The sequence below is a fragment of the Pristiophorus japonicus genome, chromosome 4 (assembly GCF_044704955.1).
Source record: "Pristiophorus japonicus isolate sPriJap1 chromosome 4, sPriJap1.hap1, whole genome shotgun sequence".
Classification (NCBI taxonomy): Eukaryota; Metazoa; Chordata; class Chondrichthyes; family Pristiophoridae; genus Pristiophorus; species Pristiophorus japonicus.
This window is the reverse complement of record NC_091980.1, coordinates 165,219,010-165,238,590: the sequence shown is the minus strand read 5'-3', so window position 1 is coordinate 165,238,590 and position 19,581 is coordinate 165,219,010. Positions and strand designations below refer to the sequence as shown.

The window sequence follows — 19,581 nt, the reverse complement described above, 5'->3', positions numbered from 1 at the left end:
TTAGATCTGGTCCTGTGTAATGAGACAGGGATAATAAACGATCTCCTAGTGAAAGATCCTCTCGGAATGAGTGATCACAGTATGGTTGAATTTGTAATACAGATTGAGTGTGAGGAAGTAGTGTCTCAAACGAGCGTACTATGCTTAAACAAAGGGGTCTACAGTGGGATGAGGGCAGAGTTGGCTAAAGTAGACTGGAAACACAGACTAAACGGTGGCACAATTGAGGAACAGTGGAGGACTTCTAAGGAGCTCTTTCTTAGTGCTCAACAAAAATATATTCCAGTGAAAAAGAAGGGCGGTAAGAGAAGGGATAACCAGCCGTGGATAACCAAGGAGATAAAGGAGAGTATCAAATTAAAAACCAATGCGTATAAGATGGCCAAGGTTAGTGGGAAACTAGAAGATTGGGAAAATTTTAAACAACAGCAAAGAATGACTAAGAAAGCAATAAAGAAAGGAAAGATAGATTACGAAAGTAAACATGCGCAAAACATAAAAACAGATAGTAAAAGCTTTTACCGATATATAAAGCGGAAAAGAGTGACTAAAGTAAATGTTGGTCCCTTAAAAAATGAGAAGGGGGATTTAATAATGGGAAATGTGGAAATGGCTGAGACCTTAAACAATTATTTTGCTTCGGTCTTCACAGTGGAAGACACAAAAGCTATGGCAAAAATAGCTGGTCACGGGAATGTGGGAAGGGAGGACCTTGAGATAATCACTATCACTAGGGGGGGTAGTGCTGGACAGGCTAATGGGACTCAAGGTAGACAAGTCCCCTGGTCCTGATGAAATGCATCCCAGGGTATTAAGAGATAGCGGAAGTTATAGCAGATGCATTTGTTATAATCGACCAAAATGCTCTGGACTCTGGGGAGGTACCAGCGGATTGGAAAGCAGCTAATGTAACGCCTCTGTTTAAAAAAGGGGGCAGACAAAAGGCAGGTAACTATAGGCCGGTTAGTTTAATATCTGTAGCTATCATTAAGGAAGAAATAGCGGGACATCTAGATAGGAATAGTACAATCAAGCAGACGCAACATGGCTTCATGAAGGGGAAATCATGTTTAACTAATTTACTGGAATTCTTTGAGGATATAACGAGAATGTTGGATAGAGGTGTACCGAAGGATGTGGTGTATTTAGATTTCTAAAAGACATTCGATAAGGTGCCACACAAAAGGTTACTGCAGAAGATAAAGGTACGCGGAGTCAGAGGAAATGTATTAGCATGGATCGAGAATTGGCTGGCTAACAGAAAGCAGAGAGTCGGGATAAATGGGTCCTTTTCGGGTTGGAAATCGGTGGTTAGTGGTGTGCCACAGGGATCTGTGCTGGGACCACAACTGTTTACAATATACATAGATGACCTGGAAGAGGGGACAGAGTGTAGTGTAACAAAATTTGCAGATGACACAAAAATTAGTGGGAAAACTGGTTGTGTAGAGGGCACAGAGAGGCTGCAAAGAGATTTAGATAGGTTAAGCGAATGGGCTAAGGTTTGGCAGATGGAATACAATGTCGGAAAATGTGAGGTCATCCACCTTAGGGGGAAAAAAAAACAGTAAACGGGAATATTATTTGAATGGGGAGAAATTACAACATGCTGCGGTGCAGAGGGATCTGGGGGTCCTTGTGCATGAATCCCAAAAAGTAAGTTTGCAGGTGCAGCAGGTAATCAGGAAGGCGAATGGAATGTTGGCCTTCATTGCGAGAGGGATGGAGTACAAAAGCAGGGAGGTCCTGCTGCAACTGTATAGGGTATTGGTGAGGCCGCACCTGGAGTACTGCGTGCAGTTTTGGTCACCTTACTTAAGGAAGGATATACTAGCTTTGGAGGGGGTACAGAGACGATTCACGAGGCTGATTCCGGAGATGAGGGGGTTACCTTATGATGATAGATTGAGTAGACTGGGTCTTTACTCGTTGGAGTTCAGAAGGATGAGGGGTGATCTTATAGAAACATTTAAAATAATGAAAGGGATAGACAAGATAGAGGCAGAGAGGTTGTTTCCACTGGTCGGGGAGACTAGAACTAGGGGGCACAGCCTCAAAATATGGGGAGCCAATTTAAAACCGAGTTGAGAAGGAATTTCTTCTCCCAGAGGGTTGTGAATCTGTGGAATTCTCTGCCCAAGGAAGCAGTTGAGGCTAGCTCATTGAATGTATTCAAATCACAGACAGATAGATTTTTAACCAATAAGGGAATTAAGGGTTATGAGGATCGGGCGGGTAAGTGGAGCTGAGTCCACGGCCAGATCAGCCATGATGTTGTTGAATGGCGGAGCAGGCTCGACGGGCTAGATGGCCTACTCCTGTTCCTAATTCTTATGTTCTTATGTATGTTCTATAAGATCCCTTCTCATTCTTCTAAGTGAATAAAGGCCCAGTTGATGCAGTCTCTCCTCATATGACAGTCCAGCCATCCCTGAAATCAGTCTGGTGAACCTTCGCTGCACTCCCTCAATAGCAAGAACGTCCTTCCTCAGATTAGGAGACCAAAACTGAACACAATATTCCAGGTGAGGCCTCACTAAGACCATGTACAACTGCAGTAAGACCTCCCTGCTCCTATACTCAAATCCCCTAGCTAGGAAGGCCAACATACCATTTGCCTTCTTCATCGCTTGCTGTAGCTGCATGCCCACTTTCAGTGACTGATGAACCATGACACCCAGGTCTCGTTGCACCTCCCCTTTTCCTAATCTGCCGCCATCCAGATAATATTCTGCCTTTGTGTTTTTGCCCCCAAAATGGATAACCTCACATTTATCCACATTATACTGCATCTGCCCACTCACCGAACCTGTCCAAGTCACCCTGCAGCCTCTTAGCGTCCTCCTCACAGCTCACACCGCCACCTAGTTTAGTGTCATCCGCAAACTCAATTCCTTCATCTAAATCGTTAATATATATTGTAAATAGCTGAGGTCCCAGCACCGAGCCTTGCGGCAGTCCACTAGTCACTGCCTGCCATTCTGAAAATGACCCGTTCATCCCGACTCTCTACTTCCTGTCTGCCAACCAGTTCTTTATCCACGTCAGTACCCCCAATACCATGCGCGTTGATTTTGCACTCCAATCTCTTGTGCGGGATCTTGTCAAGAGCCTTTTGAAAGTCCAAATACACCACATCCACTGTTTCTCCCTTGTCCACTAGTTACAGACAACGCTTGCATCTGCGCACGCTCAGAGGCTGAACTCCAAGCCATCGTCAACATCTTCACCAAGATGTACAAAAGCATGGGCCTTACACTTAACATCCATAAGACAAATGTCCTCCACCAACCTGACCCCGCCACACAGGACTGCCCCCGATCATCAAAATCCACAGCGTGGCCCTGGACAACGTGGACCATTTTCGATACCTCGGGAGCCTACTATCAGCAAGGGCAGACATTGACGACGAGGTCCAACACTGCCTCCAGTGTGCCAGCCTTCAGTTGCCTAAGGAAGAGAGTTTTCGAAAACCAGGACCTCAAATCTGGCACCAAGTTTATGGTCTACAGGGCTGTAGTGATACCCAACTTCCTATATGGCTCAGAGACATGGACCATATACAGTAGACACCTCAAAGCGCTGGAGAAATACCACCATCGCTGCCTCCGCAAGATCCTACAAATCCCCTGGGAGGACAGACGCACCAACGTCAGTGTTCTCGATCAGGCCAACACTGAAGCATTGACTATACTCGACCAGCTCCGTTGGGTTGGCCACATTGTCCGCATGCCCGACACAAGACTCCCAAAGCAAGCATTCTATTTGGAACTCCTACACGGCAAGCGAGCCCTAGGTGGGCAGAGGAAATGTTTCAAGGACACCTTCAAAGCCTCCTTGATAAAGTGCAACATCCCCATCAGCTCCTGGGAATCCCTGGCTCAAGACCACCCTAAGTGGAGGAAGAGCAGCCGGGAGGGTGCTGAGCACCTCAAGTCTCATCGCTGAGAGCATGCAGAAAACAAGCGCAGGCAGCGGAAGGAGCATGCGGCAAACCAGGCTCCCCACCCACCCTTTCCTTCAACGACTGTCTGTCCCACCTGTGACAAAGACTGTAATTCCCGTATTGGATTGTACAGTCACCTGAGAAGTCACTTTTAGAATGGAAGCAAGTCTTCCTCGATTTCAAGGGACTGCCTATGATGATGATGATGATGACATTAAGAGAAATTGGGATTCCTTGGGTTTTGCACTTGGTTGGGTACCACCTCCTGTTAGTGCCCCGGAGTGGCAGTAAAGCATCCCTCATGGCTTAATGCCCGGCCGCGAAGATTTTAGCGGCGTCCGCAAAATTCGGTTCACTTTTACCGGCGGCGCTAACAGTTATTGCCTCGCCCTCTAATGCCAGCCAGATCATGACATCCCGAACGCAAAATTCAGTTTGTGCTCCTCACTTACCGACAACCGCTGAACATGCCAGAGAAAGCAGGTAGTCCTAGCTGCTTTGGGCGATGCCGGGAGGGTATGTAAAGGGATGAGCAACTGGGTTACTCGGAGGTCACAGTGAGTGCCAGGTTTCCACATAGCACAATGTGTACCTCTTAGATTGCTGCGGCAGATTGTCTTCAAAGTTACAGTTAAGTAGCAATTTTAGGTGTGCATTTAGAAGAGTGCAGTGCTATCACGCCACCTTCGCCTCCTCCAAGCAATTGATCGGCTGCGTCTACAGAGAAGGGAGATTGGGAATGTGGGGCCATAAATGAGGAGTCCCCGTAGGTGTCAGGATAGGAGGCCTCCCCCCCGCCCCCCCCCCCCCCAACCACGGATTTATCGGGAGAACCTCTCATACCAAGACATGTCTGAGGAGCAATGCGTTAGTAGGCTGTGGTTCCGCAAGAGGTGGTCTCCGAGCTATCCCATCTCTTGCAGCCAGACCTAGAGGCTGATATCGGGATCTGGATTTCGCTGTCCGTCGCCGTGAAGGTCACTGTGGTGCTCAGTTTCTATGCCTCTGGCTCCTTCCAGACTGCAGCAGAGGACATCTGCAGCATGTTGCAATTTGCTGCTCATTGCTGCATCCGCAAGGTCACAGATGCTTTCTACCGCAGGAGAATGGACTACATAAAGTTTTCCATGATGAGGAAGAAACGGTCATGTGGGTTTGCCAGGATAGCAGGCTTTCCGATGGTTCGGGGTGCCAGTGATTGCACCCACGTGGTGTTGCGTGCGCCACACCAGAATGCAGAGGTGTTTCGCAATCGCAAGGGCTACCGCTCCCTAAATGTAGTTGGTGTGTGATCACACGCAGCGCAACCTCGTTGTGCATGCTCGCTATCCTGGCAACGTATCCTCGCTGTGAATGCCCATTATCCTGGTAGCACATGATGTTTTCATCCTGCGGGAGAGCACTGTGCCATGACTTGTCCAGCCACCACATGAAGGTCACGGCTGGCTGCTCGGCGACAAAGACTATGGTCTAGCCACCTGGCTCATGATACCCCTCTGCAACCCCAACACCCGTCCTGACCATCGGTACAACGAGAGCCATGTGGCCACCTGAACCTCAGAGCAGATTATCGGGGTGCTAAAGCAATGTTTCCAATGTCTTGACTGCTCTGGAGGCAGCCTTCAGTACTCCCCTGATCAAGTCTCGCTCTTCATTGTGGTCTGCTGCATGCTGCACATCCTAGCCATCTTGAGGGCCCAGGCATTGCCACTGGGGTTTGTAGCTCCACTTCAGGAGGAGGAAGAGGAAGAAAGCATGACGATGCACAGCATGGCGAGGCAGACGAGGAGGAAGATCAGCAGCCACAGAGGAGGCACCATTCCAATGCTGCCGCTGCAAGGGCCACACGTCAGCGCCTCATCCTGCCTCGATTCCGATGAATCGATGACCAGATGACGACGGGGCCCCACAGTTACATCACTATGTGCTAGGCTCATGGCGCAGCTCTGTGAAATTCTCAATTAATACACATGACGGCAATGCAAACGGTCAAATCAACATTTTATTATCTCTAACAAGAGTGTGCCTTCAAGCAGCACACCAATAACCGTTCACCAGCAACTAATAAAGAATGTAACAAATGCCCCTTGAAATAGCATAACACACAAGCAACTTCATGATTATATATACAAACGCCCCTTCCAGCTGAAATGCAAGACCAGCTCCCATGAACCATATTATGCCAATCATTATCATCATCATAGACAATCCCTCGGAATCGAAGACTTGCTTCCACTACTAAAGTGAGTTCTTTGGTGGCTGAACAGTCCAACACGAGAGCCAAAGATCCTGTCACAGGTGGAACAGACATTCGTCGGGGGAAGGGGGGGTGTGGGACTGATTTGTCGCACGCTCCTTCTGCTGCTTGCGCCTGACCTCTTCACGCTCACAGCGTTGAGATTCAAAGAGTTCAGCGCCCTCCCGGATGCACTTTCTCCATCTAGGGCGGTCTTCGGCCAGGGTCTCCCAGGTGTCACTGGTGATGTTGCACTTCACCAGGGAGGCTTTGAGGGTGTCCTTGTAACATTTCCGCTGTCCACCTTTGGCTCAGTTGCCATGAAGGAGCTCCGTGTACAGCAATTGCTTGGGGAGTCTCGTGTCTAGCACATGAACTAAGTGGCCTGCCCAGCGAAGCTGATCGAGTGTGGTAAGTTCTTCAATGCTGGGGACGCTAGCCTGGGCGAGGACACTGATGTTGGTGCGTCTGTCTTCCCAGGGGATTTGCAGGATCTTACGGAGACATCGTTGGTGATATATCTCTAGCGACTTCAGACGTACATCGTCCATGCCTCTGATCCATACAGGAGGGTGGGAATTACTACAGCCCTGTAGACCATGAGCTTGGTGGTAGGTTTGAGGGCCTGGTCTTCGAACACTCTTTTCCTCAAGCGACCGAAGGATGCACTGGCGTACTGGAGGCGATGTTAAATCTCCGCATCAATGCCAAGACCTTTCCACAAATAACAGGCGCCAACATCAGCCACGAAATATGTACAATTATATTTACAAGATGTGGACATCTGGCCATGGTTGCAAAAGTCCTTATTGGGACTTACTCGCATATTTCCCACCCCTTCCCACGTCTAGTGCTCCTCATTAATGTGTCCACTGTACCTGCAGCAAGGCTGTGTGGCAGAGACTGCAGATAGAAACATAGAAAACAGGTGCAGAAGTAGGCCATTCGGCCCTTCAAGCCTGCACCACCATTCAATAAGATCATGGCTGATCATTCACAACAGTACCTGCTTTCTCTCCATACCCCTTGATCCCTTTAGCCGTAAGGGCCATATCTAACTCCCTCTTGAATATATCCAACGAACTGGCATCAACAACTCTCTGTGGTAGAGAATTCCACAGGTTCACCACTCTCTGGGTGAAGAAGTTTCTCCTCATCTCAGTCCTAAATGGCTTACCCCTTATCCTTAGACTGTGTCCCCTGGTTCTGGACTGCCCCAACATTGGGAACATTCTTCCTGCATCTAACCTGTCCAGTCCCGTCATAATTTTATAAGTTTCTATGAGATCCCCTCTCATCCTTCTAAACTCCAGTGAATACTGGCCCAGTCGATCCAGTCTCTCCTCATATGTCAGTCCTGCCTATCAGGAGGTGCAAAGGCGGAGTGGCAGTGGTGGGAGCCGGAACGCTGTCATCGTGAAAGAGGACAGCATCTACCATTTCCATCGACACACTGCCACTCTCCCGGGACAGAGCCTCAGCATCCGGAGCAATCTGCTGGATCACAGATTGCTGGTCTGCTTCGGCACCATGAATTTCCCGTTGGACTGAGGGGAATCTAGAGAGGATTGTGGCAATCAGTGCTTGCATAGCATCAATCTGAGTCTATATGAGAGAAGACTAAGTTTGAATGAGAGTAGACTGAGGCTGCAATGCAGCAGACTGAGAATTGATGCCACCAACCAGTGACTGCATCACATCACGAAGTCCTTGCATTGCTTCGGCTTGTGCTGTAATAGCTGCTTCCATGTCAGACGTGGCATGCGTCATCACCTCTGGATCCCCACTGTCGTTTGTCAACTCCAACCTCCTTTGCCAAGGATGGGCTCGATGGGCTGCTCAGAGGCACGGGCAATGCTTGAGGCGGCCTCCCCCAACCTCACATCAACTGCATCCATGCTCTGTGAGACCCTTGCCAATGTACCCATAAGCGCGCGGTGCATCCCCTGAGACTCTGTCGCCATACTCTCCAAATCCAGATCCACATCTGAGTCACGCTCAGCAGGACTCAGACACTGACTCACCCTCCGGGGAGCTGGCCCCCGAGCTTCTCTTTGCGCTTGGTGTTGCTGCAGGTCACTGGGTCCAGGAACCTCAGGCTCTTCAAATCCCAGGAAGATCGGCTCGTCCACTGAGGTGGTGTCCCCACTATCTGCAGCAGATGGATCCTGCCGGGCTGGCGCAGAACTGTCGTCCCATTCCTCCTCGTGGTAGACGCCTCACGGACAGGTTGTTGCACTTCTGGCTCATTATCTGCAAGCACAAAGCGGCAGAAGTGTGGTTAGCAGCAGGGCAGGTGTCATGAAGGGAAGAAGGAGGTGACATAGGACATTTATATGTAAAGTGGGAAAGGTATGTGGTTTCAGGGGTAAATGGTCTCCTATAAGAAGGAAAGGGATGAACATACCGTCACTGTCCTCAAGGGGCTCGGCTTCCCGACCGCTACTGCACCCACTTGTGCGCCTATGAAGGTGGACACTCTCTCTTCCACCTCCACGAGGGTGTGGAGCTCAGGCTCCTCTCCTCCTGTTCGCATTTGTTGTCGCCTGTTGTGAGCGAGTTTCGCCTGCAATAACAAACAGAAGGTGCGAGTAAGAGTTGAATAGCTGCTACTATACGGAAGGGGATAACCATTTGACTCTCAGTAGCTATGCAGAGTGGCTGTGTGAACGGTGGGATTTGGTGGCTCCCAGTTAAGATTAAGGGTAAGGCTAAAGTTTTGCAAGCGCATATAGAGTGACGAGGAGGGATGGGACTGAGTAGGGACCAAGAAGGAGAGCTTCGCATGTAGGCCCAGGGTATGGCTGCTGACCTGAGGCGGAACTTTGCAGCTCTCTTCAGCAACGAAGAGCATGGGCTGGTTCATATAGTGAAGGAGCAGGTACTACACAGACTACATTGTGTGAGACAGTGAGGTTCACATTATGGCATTATGGTTAATAGAAAGGGTACTCACCTTGACGACCTAAGTGAGGTTGTTCAACTTCTTGCGACATTGTGCTGCAGTTCTGGGCACCATATTCCTGGCCGCCACGTGCTGTGTCACCTCCCTTCACAAACGTCTGAAAACTCTAGGCGGTGGCCTCCTGCCACTCTCTGGTTGCAGCACATCCGTTCGCCTCTCCACAGCCTCCATCAAAGCCTTCAGGGCTGCTTTGGAAAAGCAGTGGGCAAGCTGGTGAGCTGCACCCTCAACCATGTTGCCGCTCTGATCAAACTGCGATGGTGAAATTGCGCCTACACAGAGTCATCTTACATCCCCTTTAAGAAGCGTCTGGCACCGGAATGTCTGACGACACATTCGCTCTGGGAATTTATCGCAACGATTTTCGGCTTCACACCCAAAGAGAATTGCGCAACGACTCGTTTACCAATCCATTTCCCTCTTAGGATGTTGAAACCGAATTTCACGATAGACGGTGTTAACTTTCACAAGGCGCTACACTTACTGACCAACTGGGATTACCGCCTCAAAATGGACAATACCATTTTCTAGCCCCTAACCTTACTGTAGGAAATGTTATAATGAGATCAGATAAAGGATTAAAGGTTTTGATAAGGTGAATAGGCTGATGGACAATACTGAGATCGCAGAAACCCCTAATTCTGAGAGACTCTGCCCCAAAGCATCCTAACCCCTGCATGTTCCTGGTGGACTGCAAGTACTCTTCCCCAGAGCTTTTCACACAGATTCCACAACCTTCTCTCACTGTGCACAAATCCTCAAACTGCATTCCCAATGCTCCCAGATCCCAAGCCTTTGGACCTCCCTTCCCAATGCTCCCATATTGCAAGAGCCTTGTTCTGGTGATTCCAGATCTCAGGACCTGTAGCAAACAACCCTTCTACAATGTTCCTAGAACAACAAAACCCCCTCCCAAAACTCCATAAACCTACATCCCCAAAGTACTCCTTATCCCATTATTGCCGGACCCCGAGATCTCATCTCATTATTACCAGACCCTGAGACCTTATCCCATTATTACTAGACCATCAGACCATATCCCATCACTGCCAGATCTGGAGCCCTTATCCAATTATTGCCAGATCCCGAGACCTTATCCAAAAACTGCCAAACCATGAGACCTTATCCCACGTTTTCCAGATCCCGAGACCTTATCCCATTACTGTCAGATCCATGAGACCATATCCCATTACCGCCAGATGCCGAGACCTTATCCCATTACTGCCAGATCCCGAGATCATATCCCATTAGTGTCAGAACCCAAGACCCTCTCCCATTATTGCCAGACCCCAAGATCTTATCCATTATTGTTAGAACCCGAGACCCTCTCATTACTGCTAGACCATGAGATCTTATCCCATTATTACCCGATCCCGAATCACATTATTACCAGACCGCGAGACCGTATCCCATTATTACCAGACCCCGAGACCTTATCCCATTATTGCCAGACGCCGAGACCTTTCCCCATTACTGCCAGATCCCGAGACTGTATCCCAGTAATGCCAGAGACCGCGATCTATCCCATTATTGCCAGACCCCGAGACTTTATTCCATTACTGCCAGACCTCGAGTCCTTATGCCATTATTTCCTGACCGAGAACTTATCCTATTACTGCCAGATGTCGAGAACTTATCCCATTATTGCCAGACGCCGAGACCTTATCCTATAACCGGCAGACTACGAAACCATATCCCATTACTGCCAGATCCCGAGACTATATCCCACTTTTTCCAGATCAAGAGACATTATCCCATTATTGCCAGACCCCGAGACCATATTCTATTACTGCCAGATCCCGAAATCATATCCCATGTGTCAGAACCTGAGACCCTCTCCCAGTATTGTCAGACCCCAAGACCTTATCCTACTAGTGTCAGAACCCGAGACCCTCTCTCATTATTGCCAGACCATGAGATCTTATCCCATTATTACCAGATCCTGACATCATATCCCATTATTGCCTGACCCCGAGACCTTATCCCATTATTTCCTGACCCCGAGACCTTATCCCATCATTGACAGTTCTCGAGAGCTGATCCCAATATTGCCAGACCCTGAGAGCTTATCCCATTATTGCCAGACCCCTAGACCTTATCCCATTACTGCCAGATTCCGACACCATATCACATTATTGCCAGACCCCGAGACCTTATCCCATTACTGCCAGATCCCGACACCATATCCCAATATTGCCAGACTATGAGACCTTATCCCATTACTGCCAGATCCCGACACCATATCACATTATTGCCAGACCCTGAGAGCTTATCCCATTATTGCCAGCTCCTGAGATCTTCTCCCATTATTGACAGATCTTCAGAAAACTTCCAACTGCCCAGGAGCGACACAACAAGAGAATTACTGGTAAATTATGAAAAATCTATCTAGAAAACTAAAAATCTGGAAATATGTCATTGTTGGAGGTGACTCATAGACAATGAAAAACAGATGGTTGGTTTAGATGGAAATGAATGATGGACAAACATACACTGATGCAGCATGCATGCTACTAATCAGAGAGCAGGGGTTTCCCATTTTCATTGCCAGAGTGCTAGAAATGTAGTACTTGAATATAAGTTTCAGTCTTATGAAAACTCTACTGAAAACATGGTTTAAACAGTGTCAAAGACCAGTAGCTTTCTCCCCTTGTTCTGGATGTAATTAGTAGGTGGTTGGTTTTGTTTCATGAGTACTGTGCACTCTGTTGCCCTTTGGTGATGTTTTATCCCAGTGATATTAATGGCTACCACATTACAATAACAAGTGTCCCCAGGACCGATCAAGTGATGCATTTGCACTGCTGCTATGGAAATTAGCAGCGTCTGTGGTCTGGTGTCTGTTCCAGAGCTGCTACACAGACCGCAGCGCCCTTTGTTTATAACCCAACCAGGAAATTTGTCATCACTCAGTAAAACATAATTATCAGATCTTCAAAATTTACTGAGGCTTTCCTTTGGTTAAGTAATTACATTTCAAACTTGGCAACTTTTTTCTGTGTAAATGTTAAAATTAATTCGATCTAATATACAAGTATAAATAAAGTGACCGGCACCAAAACACTAGATAACCTATCGTTAGTGATGTCTTCCTCAGTCTTTAAATGAAAACATGTCTGCACACAAATGAGTGGAATCTTATACACCGTAGGCACTATTAGGACAATGTCCAAATGGGTGGTACATTACTGGAGCACTGCAAGTGCATTATCTTCAAGACCTGCTGCACATAAGCTTGTTCTAGTGTTGGATTTCAGGTCCTTTAACAGGAGACAGCAGCTGGCAGATGAAGCTGGTGTAAGCCATTAGCAAGCAGCGAGAGATACTGAAAGTTGCATGTGCTCCAGTTCAGAAAGAAAACAAAGATGAACAGAGAGGGAGCTTTTTAAGAGTAGGTTCAACTACATCTAAAAGAAGACTTTACATATGGTAAGCAATCAAATATTCTTCCCTATTTGCTCAACCAACATATACAAATTAATTGATGCCATAGCAACAGTGCAAGCAGAAAAACTCAAGAGCAGTTCGCAACATTATGGCCAGTATTAGGAGCCAGCTGTGTAGTTTCAATAAATTGAGAAGTATGGGTTCATCGCCATCTAAATCTGGTCAACGTTACTGGGCACGGGAGGAATCAGTGGGAAGAAGCAACAAAACTCTCCCAGTTCGGAGACTGAGACACTGCAGTACGACTCAACATGCAGCAAAATCTCAACACTGTAGAAGCATGAGGTTGGTCTTTGGTAACATGTCCAAAATCACCTGGGTTGGCGCGAGACGAACCATCTGTAATCCAGATGGCCATCATACCTGCCATGACATTCTCCATAATTATGAGGTTTCATGTTTGTGCAGACAAGAAAGAGACATCAGGAAGATAATAAGCTAAATACAGACACAGTAACCACTGCTATCTTACAGAGTAGGCAGCCACATTTTATCCTTTAGACACAGAATGGTTAAAGAATTCAAAAAAGAAATGGACACCTAACACAAGGTGCCATGCTGGAGATGAACTCATGTTTTTTTTGTGTAACACCTGATTAGATGCTCACTGACGGGGAAATATTATACTGCCAAACATAACCAACTACTTCCAGCTTTGTATACTACAGTATGTACTGCAAAAGCCCCCCTCTCCTTTATAGAAAGAAAGATACACCTTTATACACCACGAGAATCTTACCTCGTAGCACCATCTTCCTAACAGGTAGTATAAAGAAGCATCGTTTTGCTTCAGCTCAATGGCCTTATCGATGTGTGCCTAGAAAAATATTAAATAGGAGTTAGTTTGTAAACTTGCTAATACTGCAGCAGAACCGACCTGATTGCAATACAGACGAATGTAGACACATGCAAAATCTGAATATGTAGTTCAGACCGACATTTCTATTTTTGTATTTTCTTTCACTTTTTTGCTCTAATTTGATTTTTTTCCGCCCTGAATACCCTCTGTACAAATTCTAGGCTGACACTTCAGTGCAGTGCTAAGCAAGTGCTCCATTGTCGGGGGTGCTGTCTCTTAGGGCCCAAGTTTCCACACGATACAAAACGGCGCCGAAAAAAAACCTCTCGATTCTGGAGCGTTCTGCAGCTCCTTGTCTGCCTGGCGCGGCGCCCAGGGGGGCGGAGCCTACACTCGCGCCGATTTTGTAAGTGGGAGGGGGCAAGTACTATTTAAATTAGTTTTTTTCCTGCCGGCAACACTGCGCGTGCGCGTTGGAGCGTTCGCGCATGCTCAGTGTGAAAAAAACATTGGCACACAGAGGCGCCTCCTCTTCTCTACCCCCCCTCCCCCCCCCCCCCCCCCCCGCGGGAAGAACGGGCGCCTCCTCTCCCCTCCCCCCACCCCCCCACGGGAAGAACGGGCGCCTCCTCTCCCCCCCCCCCCGCGGGAAGAACGGGCGCCTCCTAACCCCCCCGCGGGAAGAACGGGCGCCTTCCCCCCCCCACCCCCCCGCGGGAAAGAACGGGCGCCTCCTCTCCCCCCCCGCGCGGGAAAGAACGGGCGCCTCCTCTCCCCCCCCCCCCTCGCGGGAAAGAACGGGCGCCCCCCCCCCCCCCCCGCAGGAAAGAACGGGCGCCTCCTCCTCCCCCCCGCGGGAAAGAATGGGCACCTCCTCTCCCCTCCCTCCCTCCCCCCCCCCGCGGGAAAGAACGGGCGCCTCCTCCTCCTCCCCCCCTCCCCCCCCCCCCCGCGGGAAGAACGGGCGCCTCAGGCTGACTGCAGCATTCTCTGTGCCTGAAGCACTTTCACACAGGTAGGAAGATGGTTTATTTAATCTTTTCTTTGCTTATAAATGTTTATTCAGGTTGGATTTATTTGTATAATATTTGTAGAAGTATAAATAAGGATTTATTGTAGAATTTAATGAGTTCCCTTCGCCCCCCCCCCCCCCCCACCTCGTTCTGGGCGCCTAATTTGTAACCAGCGCCTGATTTTTTAATGTGTAGAACAGGTTTTTTCAGTTCTACAAAAATCTTCACTTGCTCCATTCTAACTTAGTTTGGAGTACGTTTTCACTGTGGAAACTTTGAAATCAGGCGTCAGTGGCCGGACACGCCCCCTTTTGAAGAAAAAATTCTGTTCCAAAGTAGAACTGTTCTACCTGACTAGAACTGCAGAAAAAAAAATGTGGAGAATTGCGATTTCTAAGATAGTCTGTTCTCCACCAGTTGCTCCTAAAAATCAGGCGCAAATCATGTGGAAACTTGGGCACTTAATAATACGAATAATAAAGAAAAACATGCAAATATTAAATGGATCAAGCTTCGATCAGAATATTTTCTGTATGCGACTGAACACAAACACAAGGTCAAAAACAGGCACGCACAGAAGAATACAGCCAAAAAATACAAGTCAGATCTGACCGTGATCTGCAAGCACTGACTATTCTCCACCAATTCCCCCGATGTAACAAACAGCACAGCTGACAGACGACTCAACTTCTGAGCCAGGTATTCAGGGACAAAGTCCAGACTAATTAAAAAGTAAGACTTGCATTTATAAAACACCTTATCGCATCTCCGAGAAACATCCTAAAGCACTTATTACTTTTGAAGTGCAGTCACTATTATGTAGGGAAACAGCAGCTAATTTGCACACAGCAGGGTCCTACAAACAGCAATGACATGAATGACCAGTTTATCTGTTTTACATCGAGTTACATCATGTTTACAGCACAGAAACAGGCTATTTGGCCCAACTGGTCTAGGCCGGTGTTTATTCTCCACACAAGCCTCCTCCCACTCCTTTTCATCTGATCTATTAGCATATCCTTCTATTCCTTTCTCCCTCATGTGCTTATCTAGCTTCTCCTTATCAGCTGTGGCTCAGTGGGTAGTGAGTCAGAAGACTGTGGGTTCAAGTCCCACTCCAGGGACTTGAGCACATAGATCTAGGCTGGCGCTCCAGTGCAGTACTGAGGGAGCGCTGCACTGTCGGAGGTGCCGTCTTTCAGATGAGACATTAAACCGAGGCCCTGTCTGCTCTCTCAGGTGGACGTAAATGATCCCATGGCACTATTTCGAGGAAGAGCAGGGGTGTTATCCCTGGTGCCCTGGCCAATATTTATCCCTCAATCAGCATAACAGAAACAGATTATCTGGTCATTATGACATTGCTGTTTGTGGGAGCTTGCTGTGCGCATGTTGGCTGCTGCGTTTCCCACATTACAACAATGACTGCACTCCAAAAATACTTTATTGGCATTAAAGCATTTTGTAATGTCCGGTGGTCGTGAAAGGCGCTATATAAATCCAAGTCTTTCTGACTGTCTCCTTGAATGCGTCCATACTATTTGCCTCAACTATTCCTTCTGGTAGTGCATTCCACATTCTTACGCCTCTTTTGATAAAGATGTTTCTCCTGAATTCCTTATTGTATTTATTAGTGACTGTCTTACATTTATGACCTCGGGTTTTGGACTCCCTCTCCCACAAGTGGAAATATTTTCTGTACATCTACTCTATCAAACTCTTTCATTACCTCAAAGACCTGTATTAGGTCACCTCTCAGCCTTCCCTTTTGTAGAGCAAAGAGCCCTAGCCTGTTCAACCTTTCCTGATAAACATATTCTCTCAGTTCTGGTATCATCTTGTAAATCTTTTTTGCACGGTCTCCCAGTGCCTCTATAATATAGAGACCAGAGCTGTGCACAGTATTCCCAAATGTGGTTTAAACAAGGTTCGATACAAATTTAACATAACTGCTCTGCTTTTCAATAAGAAACATAACTATTCCTCTAGAAATGAACCCCAGTGCTTGGTTTGCTTTTTTTTTTATGACCTTATTAACCCGTGTCACCACTTTTAGTGATTTGTGAATGTGTACCCCAAGATTCCATTTAGACTCTTATTATCGAAGCAGTATGCGACCCCTTTATTCTTCCTACCTTGGCGGTGTTGGTTGAGAGATGGAGGCTTTTCTTTTTTAAGCCCACTTGAGTTGACCTTGGTTCAACATCTCATCACAAAATGGTGATTACTTGACAGTGCAACACTCCTCCAGAACTGCACTGAAGTGTCAGTCTAGATGATATTCTCAAGTCCTGGAATGGGGCTTGAACCACAACTTCTAGCTCAGAGAAAAAGTGCTACCAACAGAGCCAAGTTGACAATTGATCAGAGTTAAAGAATTAAAAATGAAAGACACCCAAAATAGATTGTCTAGAAACTCCCAGAGACCCTGCATTGGACGACTTTCAAACTTTGTTGAATGTTCTCATTTTTATTTCTTTCACCATAATTTCGGTTGTATACATCAAACGTAACAAAAGATAACTAGACAAATTCTCAGTTTACCTCAGAGAATTCAAAAGTAGATGTACAGATTAACATTAAATAATTAAATGGCTACAAGTCAACTGGGCTGCAATCCTCAAAAAATGAGTGAAAGAATTGAAGAAGCTTTGATTAATATTTTAGGTGTTTCATACATACAGAGGTTGTACACAAGAACTACAGGATAATAAATGCTATCCTATGGCATCTAAGTGAGATTGCCAATTATAATAGTTTTGTGCTGAGTTTATAGAAATATAAGAAATAGGAGCAGGAATAGGCCATACGACCCCTCGAGCCTACTCCACCATTTAATACGATCATGGCTGATCCGATCATGGACTCAGGTCCACTTCCCTGCCCGCTCCACATAACCCCTTATTCCCTTATCGGTTAAGAAACTGTCTATCTCTGTCTTAAATTTATTCAATGACGCAGCTTCCACAGCTCTCTGAGGCAACAAATTCCACAGATTTACAACCCTCAGAGAAGAAATTTCTCCTCATCTCAGAATAAGGAGCCGCCCATTTAAAACTAAGATTATGCCCCCTTGTTCTAATCTCCCCCATCAGTGGAAACATCCTCTCTACATCCACCTTGTCAAGCCCCTCATAATCTTATACATTTCGATAAGATCACCTCTCATTCTTCTAAATTCCAATCTACTCAACCTTTCCTCATAAGTCAACCCCCTCATCTCTGGAATCAACCTAGTGAACCCTTCTCTGAACTACTTCCAAAGCAAGTATATCCTTTCTTAAATATGGAAACCAAAACTGCACGCAATATTCTCGGTGTGGCCTCACCAATACCCTGTACAACAGTTTATACTCCAATCCCTTTTCAATAAAGACCAAGATTCTATTGGTCTTCCAGATCACTTGTTGTACCTGCATACTAACTTTGTGTGTTTCATGCACCAGGACCCCCAGGTCCTGCTGTACTGCACCACTTTGCAATTTTTTTCCATTTAAATAATAACTTGCTCTTTGATTTTTTCTGCCAAAATGCATAACCTCACACTTTCCAACATTATACTCCATCTGCCAAATTTTTGCCTACTCACTTAGCCTGTCTTTTGGGTCCTCCTCGCAGTTTGCTTTTCCTCCCATCTTTGTATCATCAGCAAACTTGGCTACGTTTCCCTCGGTCTCTTCATCCAAGATGTTAATAGATTGTAAATAGTTGGGGTCCCAGCACTGATCCCTGCGGCAACTGCAGTTACTGATTGCCAACCTGAGATTGAACCATTTATCCCGACTCTCTGTTTTCTGTTAGTTAGCCAATCCTCTATCCATGCTAATATATTACCCCCAACCCTGTGAACTTTTATCTTGTGCAGTAACTTTTTATCGGCACCTTGTCAAATGTCTCCTAGAAGTCCAAATGCACATCCACTGGTTCCCCTTTATCCAACCTGTTTGTTACATCCTCAAAGAATTCCACCAAATTTATCAAACATGACTTCCCCTTCATAAATCCATGCTGACTCTGCCGAACTGAATTATGTTTTTCCAAATGTCCTGATACTGCTTCTTTAATAATGGACTTCAACATTTTCCCAACCACAGATGTTACGCTAACTGGTCTATAGTTTCCTGCTTTTTGTCTGCCTCTATTTTTAAATAGGGGCGTTACATTTGCAGTTTTCCAATCTGCTGGGACCTCCCCAGAATCCAGGGAATTTTGGTAAATTACCAAATTCCTGCCTCGATGTCTCTTAAGGCCCTAAGACGCAAGCCATCAGATCAATGGGTTTTTATCTTCCTTTAGTCCCATTATCTTACTGAGTACCAATTCCTTAGATTGTGTTAAGTTCCTTCCCCCCATAGACCCTTGACTATCCACTGTTGGGATATTTCAGTGTCCTCTGCCGTAAAGACTGATACAAAATATTTGATCCGAGTTTCTGCCATCTTCATGTTCCCCATCACTAATTCCCCTGTCTCGTCCTCTAAAGGACCAACATTTACTTTTTATATACCTGTAGAAACTTTTGCTATCTGTGTTTATATTTCGTGCTAGTTTACTTTCATAGTCTATCTTCCCTTTCTTAATCATTTTTTTAGTCATTCTTTGCTGGCTCTTAACAGCTTCCCAATCTTGTCCTCCCATTAGTTTTGGTCACTTTGTATGCCCTTGTTTTAGATACATAAGAAACAGGAGCAGGAGTAGACTATTTGGCCCCTCGAGCCTGCTCCACCATTCAATAAGATCATGGCTGATCTGATCATGGACTCAGCTCCATTTCCCTGCCCACTCCCCATAATCCTTTATTCCCCTTATTGCTCAAAAATATGACTATCTCCACCTTAAATATATTCAATGACCCAGCCTCCACAGCTCTCTAGGGCAGAGAATTCCACAGATTTACAACCCAGTGAGAGAAGAAATTCTTCCTCACCTCAATTTTAAATGGGCAGCCCTTATTCTGAGACCATGTCCCCTCATTATCTTATATGTTTCGATAAGATCACCTCTCATTCTTTTGAACTCCAATGAGTATAGGCTTACTCAACCTATCTTTATAAGTCAACCCCCCCATCTCCAGAATCAACCGAGTGAACCTTCTCTGAACAGCCTCCAATGCAAGTATATCCTTCCTTAAATACGGAATCCAAAACTGTACACAATACTCTAGGTGTGGCCTCA

At 46.5% G+C, this 19,581-nt stretch overlaps 1 protein-coding gene across 3 annotated transcripts in view; it reads right to left on the bottom strand.

The window, feature by feature from the left end:
- Nucleotides 1-19,581, bottom strand: part of rmdn3 (regulator of microtubule dynamics 3) — a 430,747-nt gene that overhangs the window by 58,757 nt on the left and 352,409 nt on the right. For all 3 annotated transcript variants that reach the window (XM_070878788.1, XM_070878789.1, XM_070878787.1), the window contains exon 8: nt 13,334-13,411. In XM_070878788.1, the coding sequence (XP_070734889.1) occupies nt 13,334-13,411 (78 nt within the window). The remainder of the gene's footprint in view (nt 1-13,333; nt 13,412-19,581) is intronic.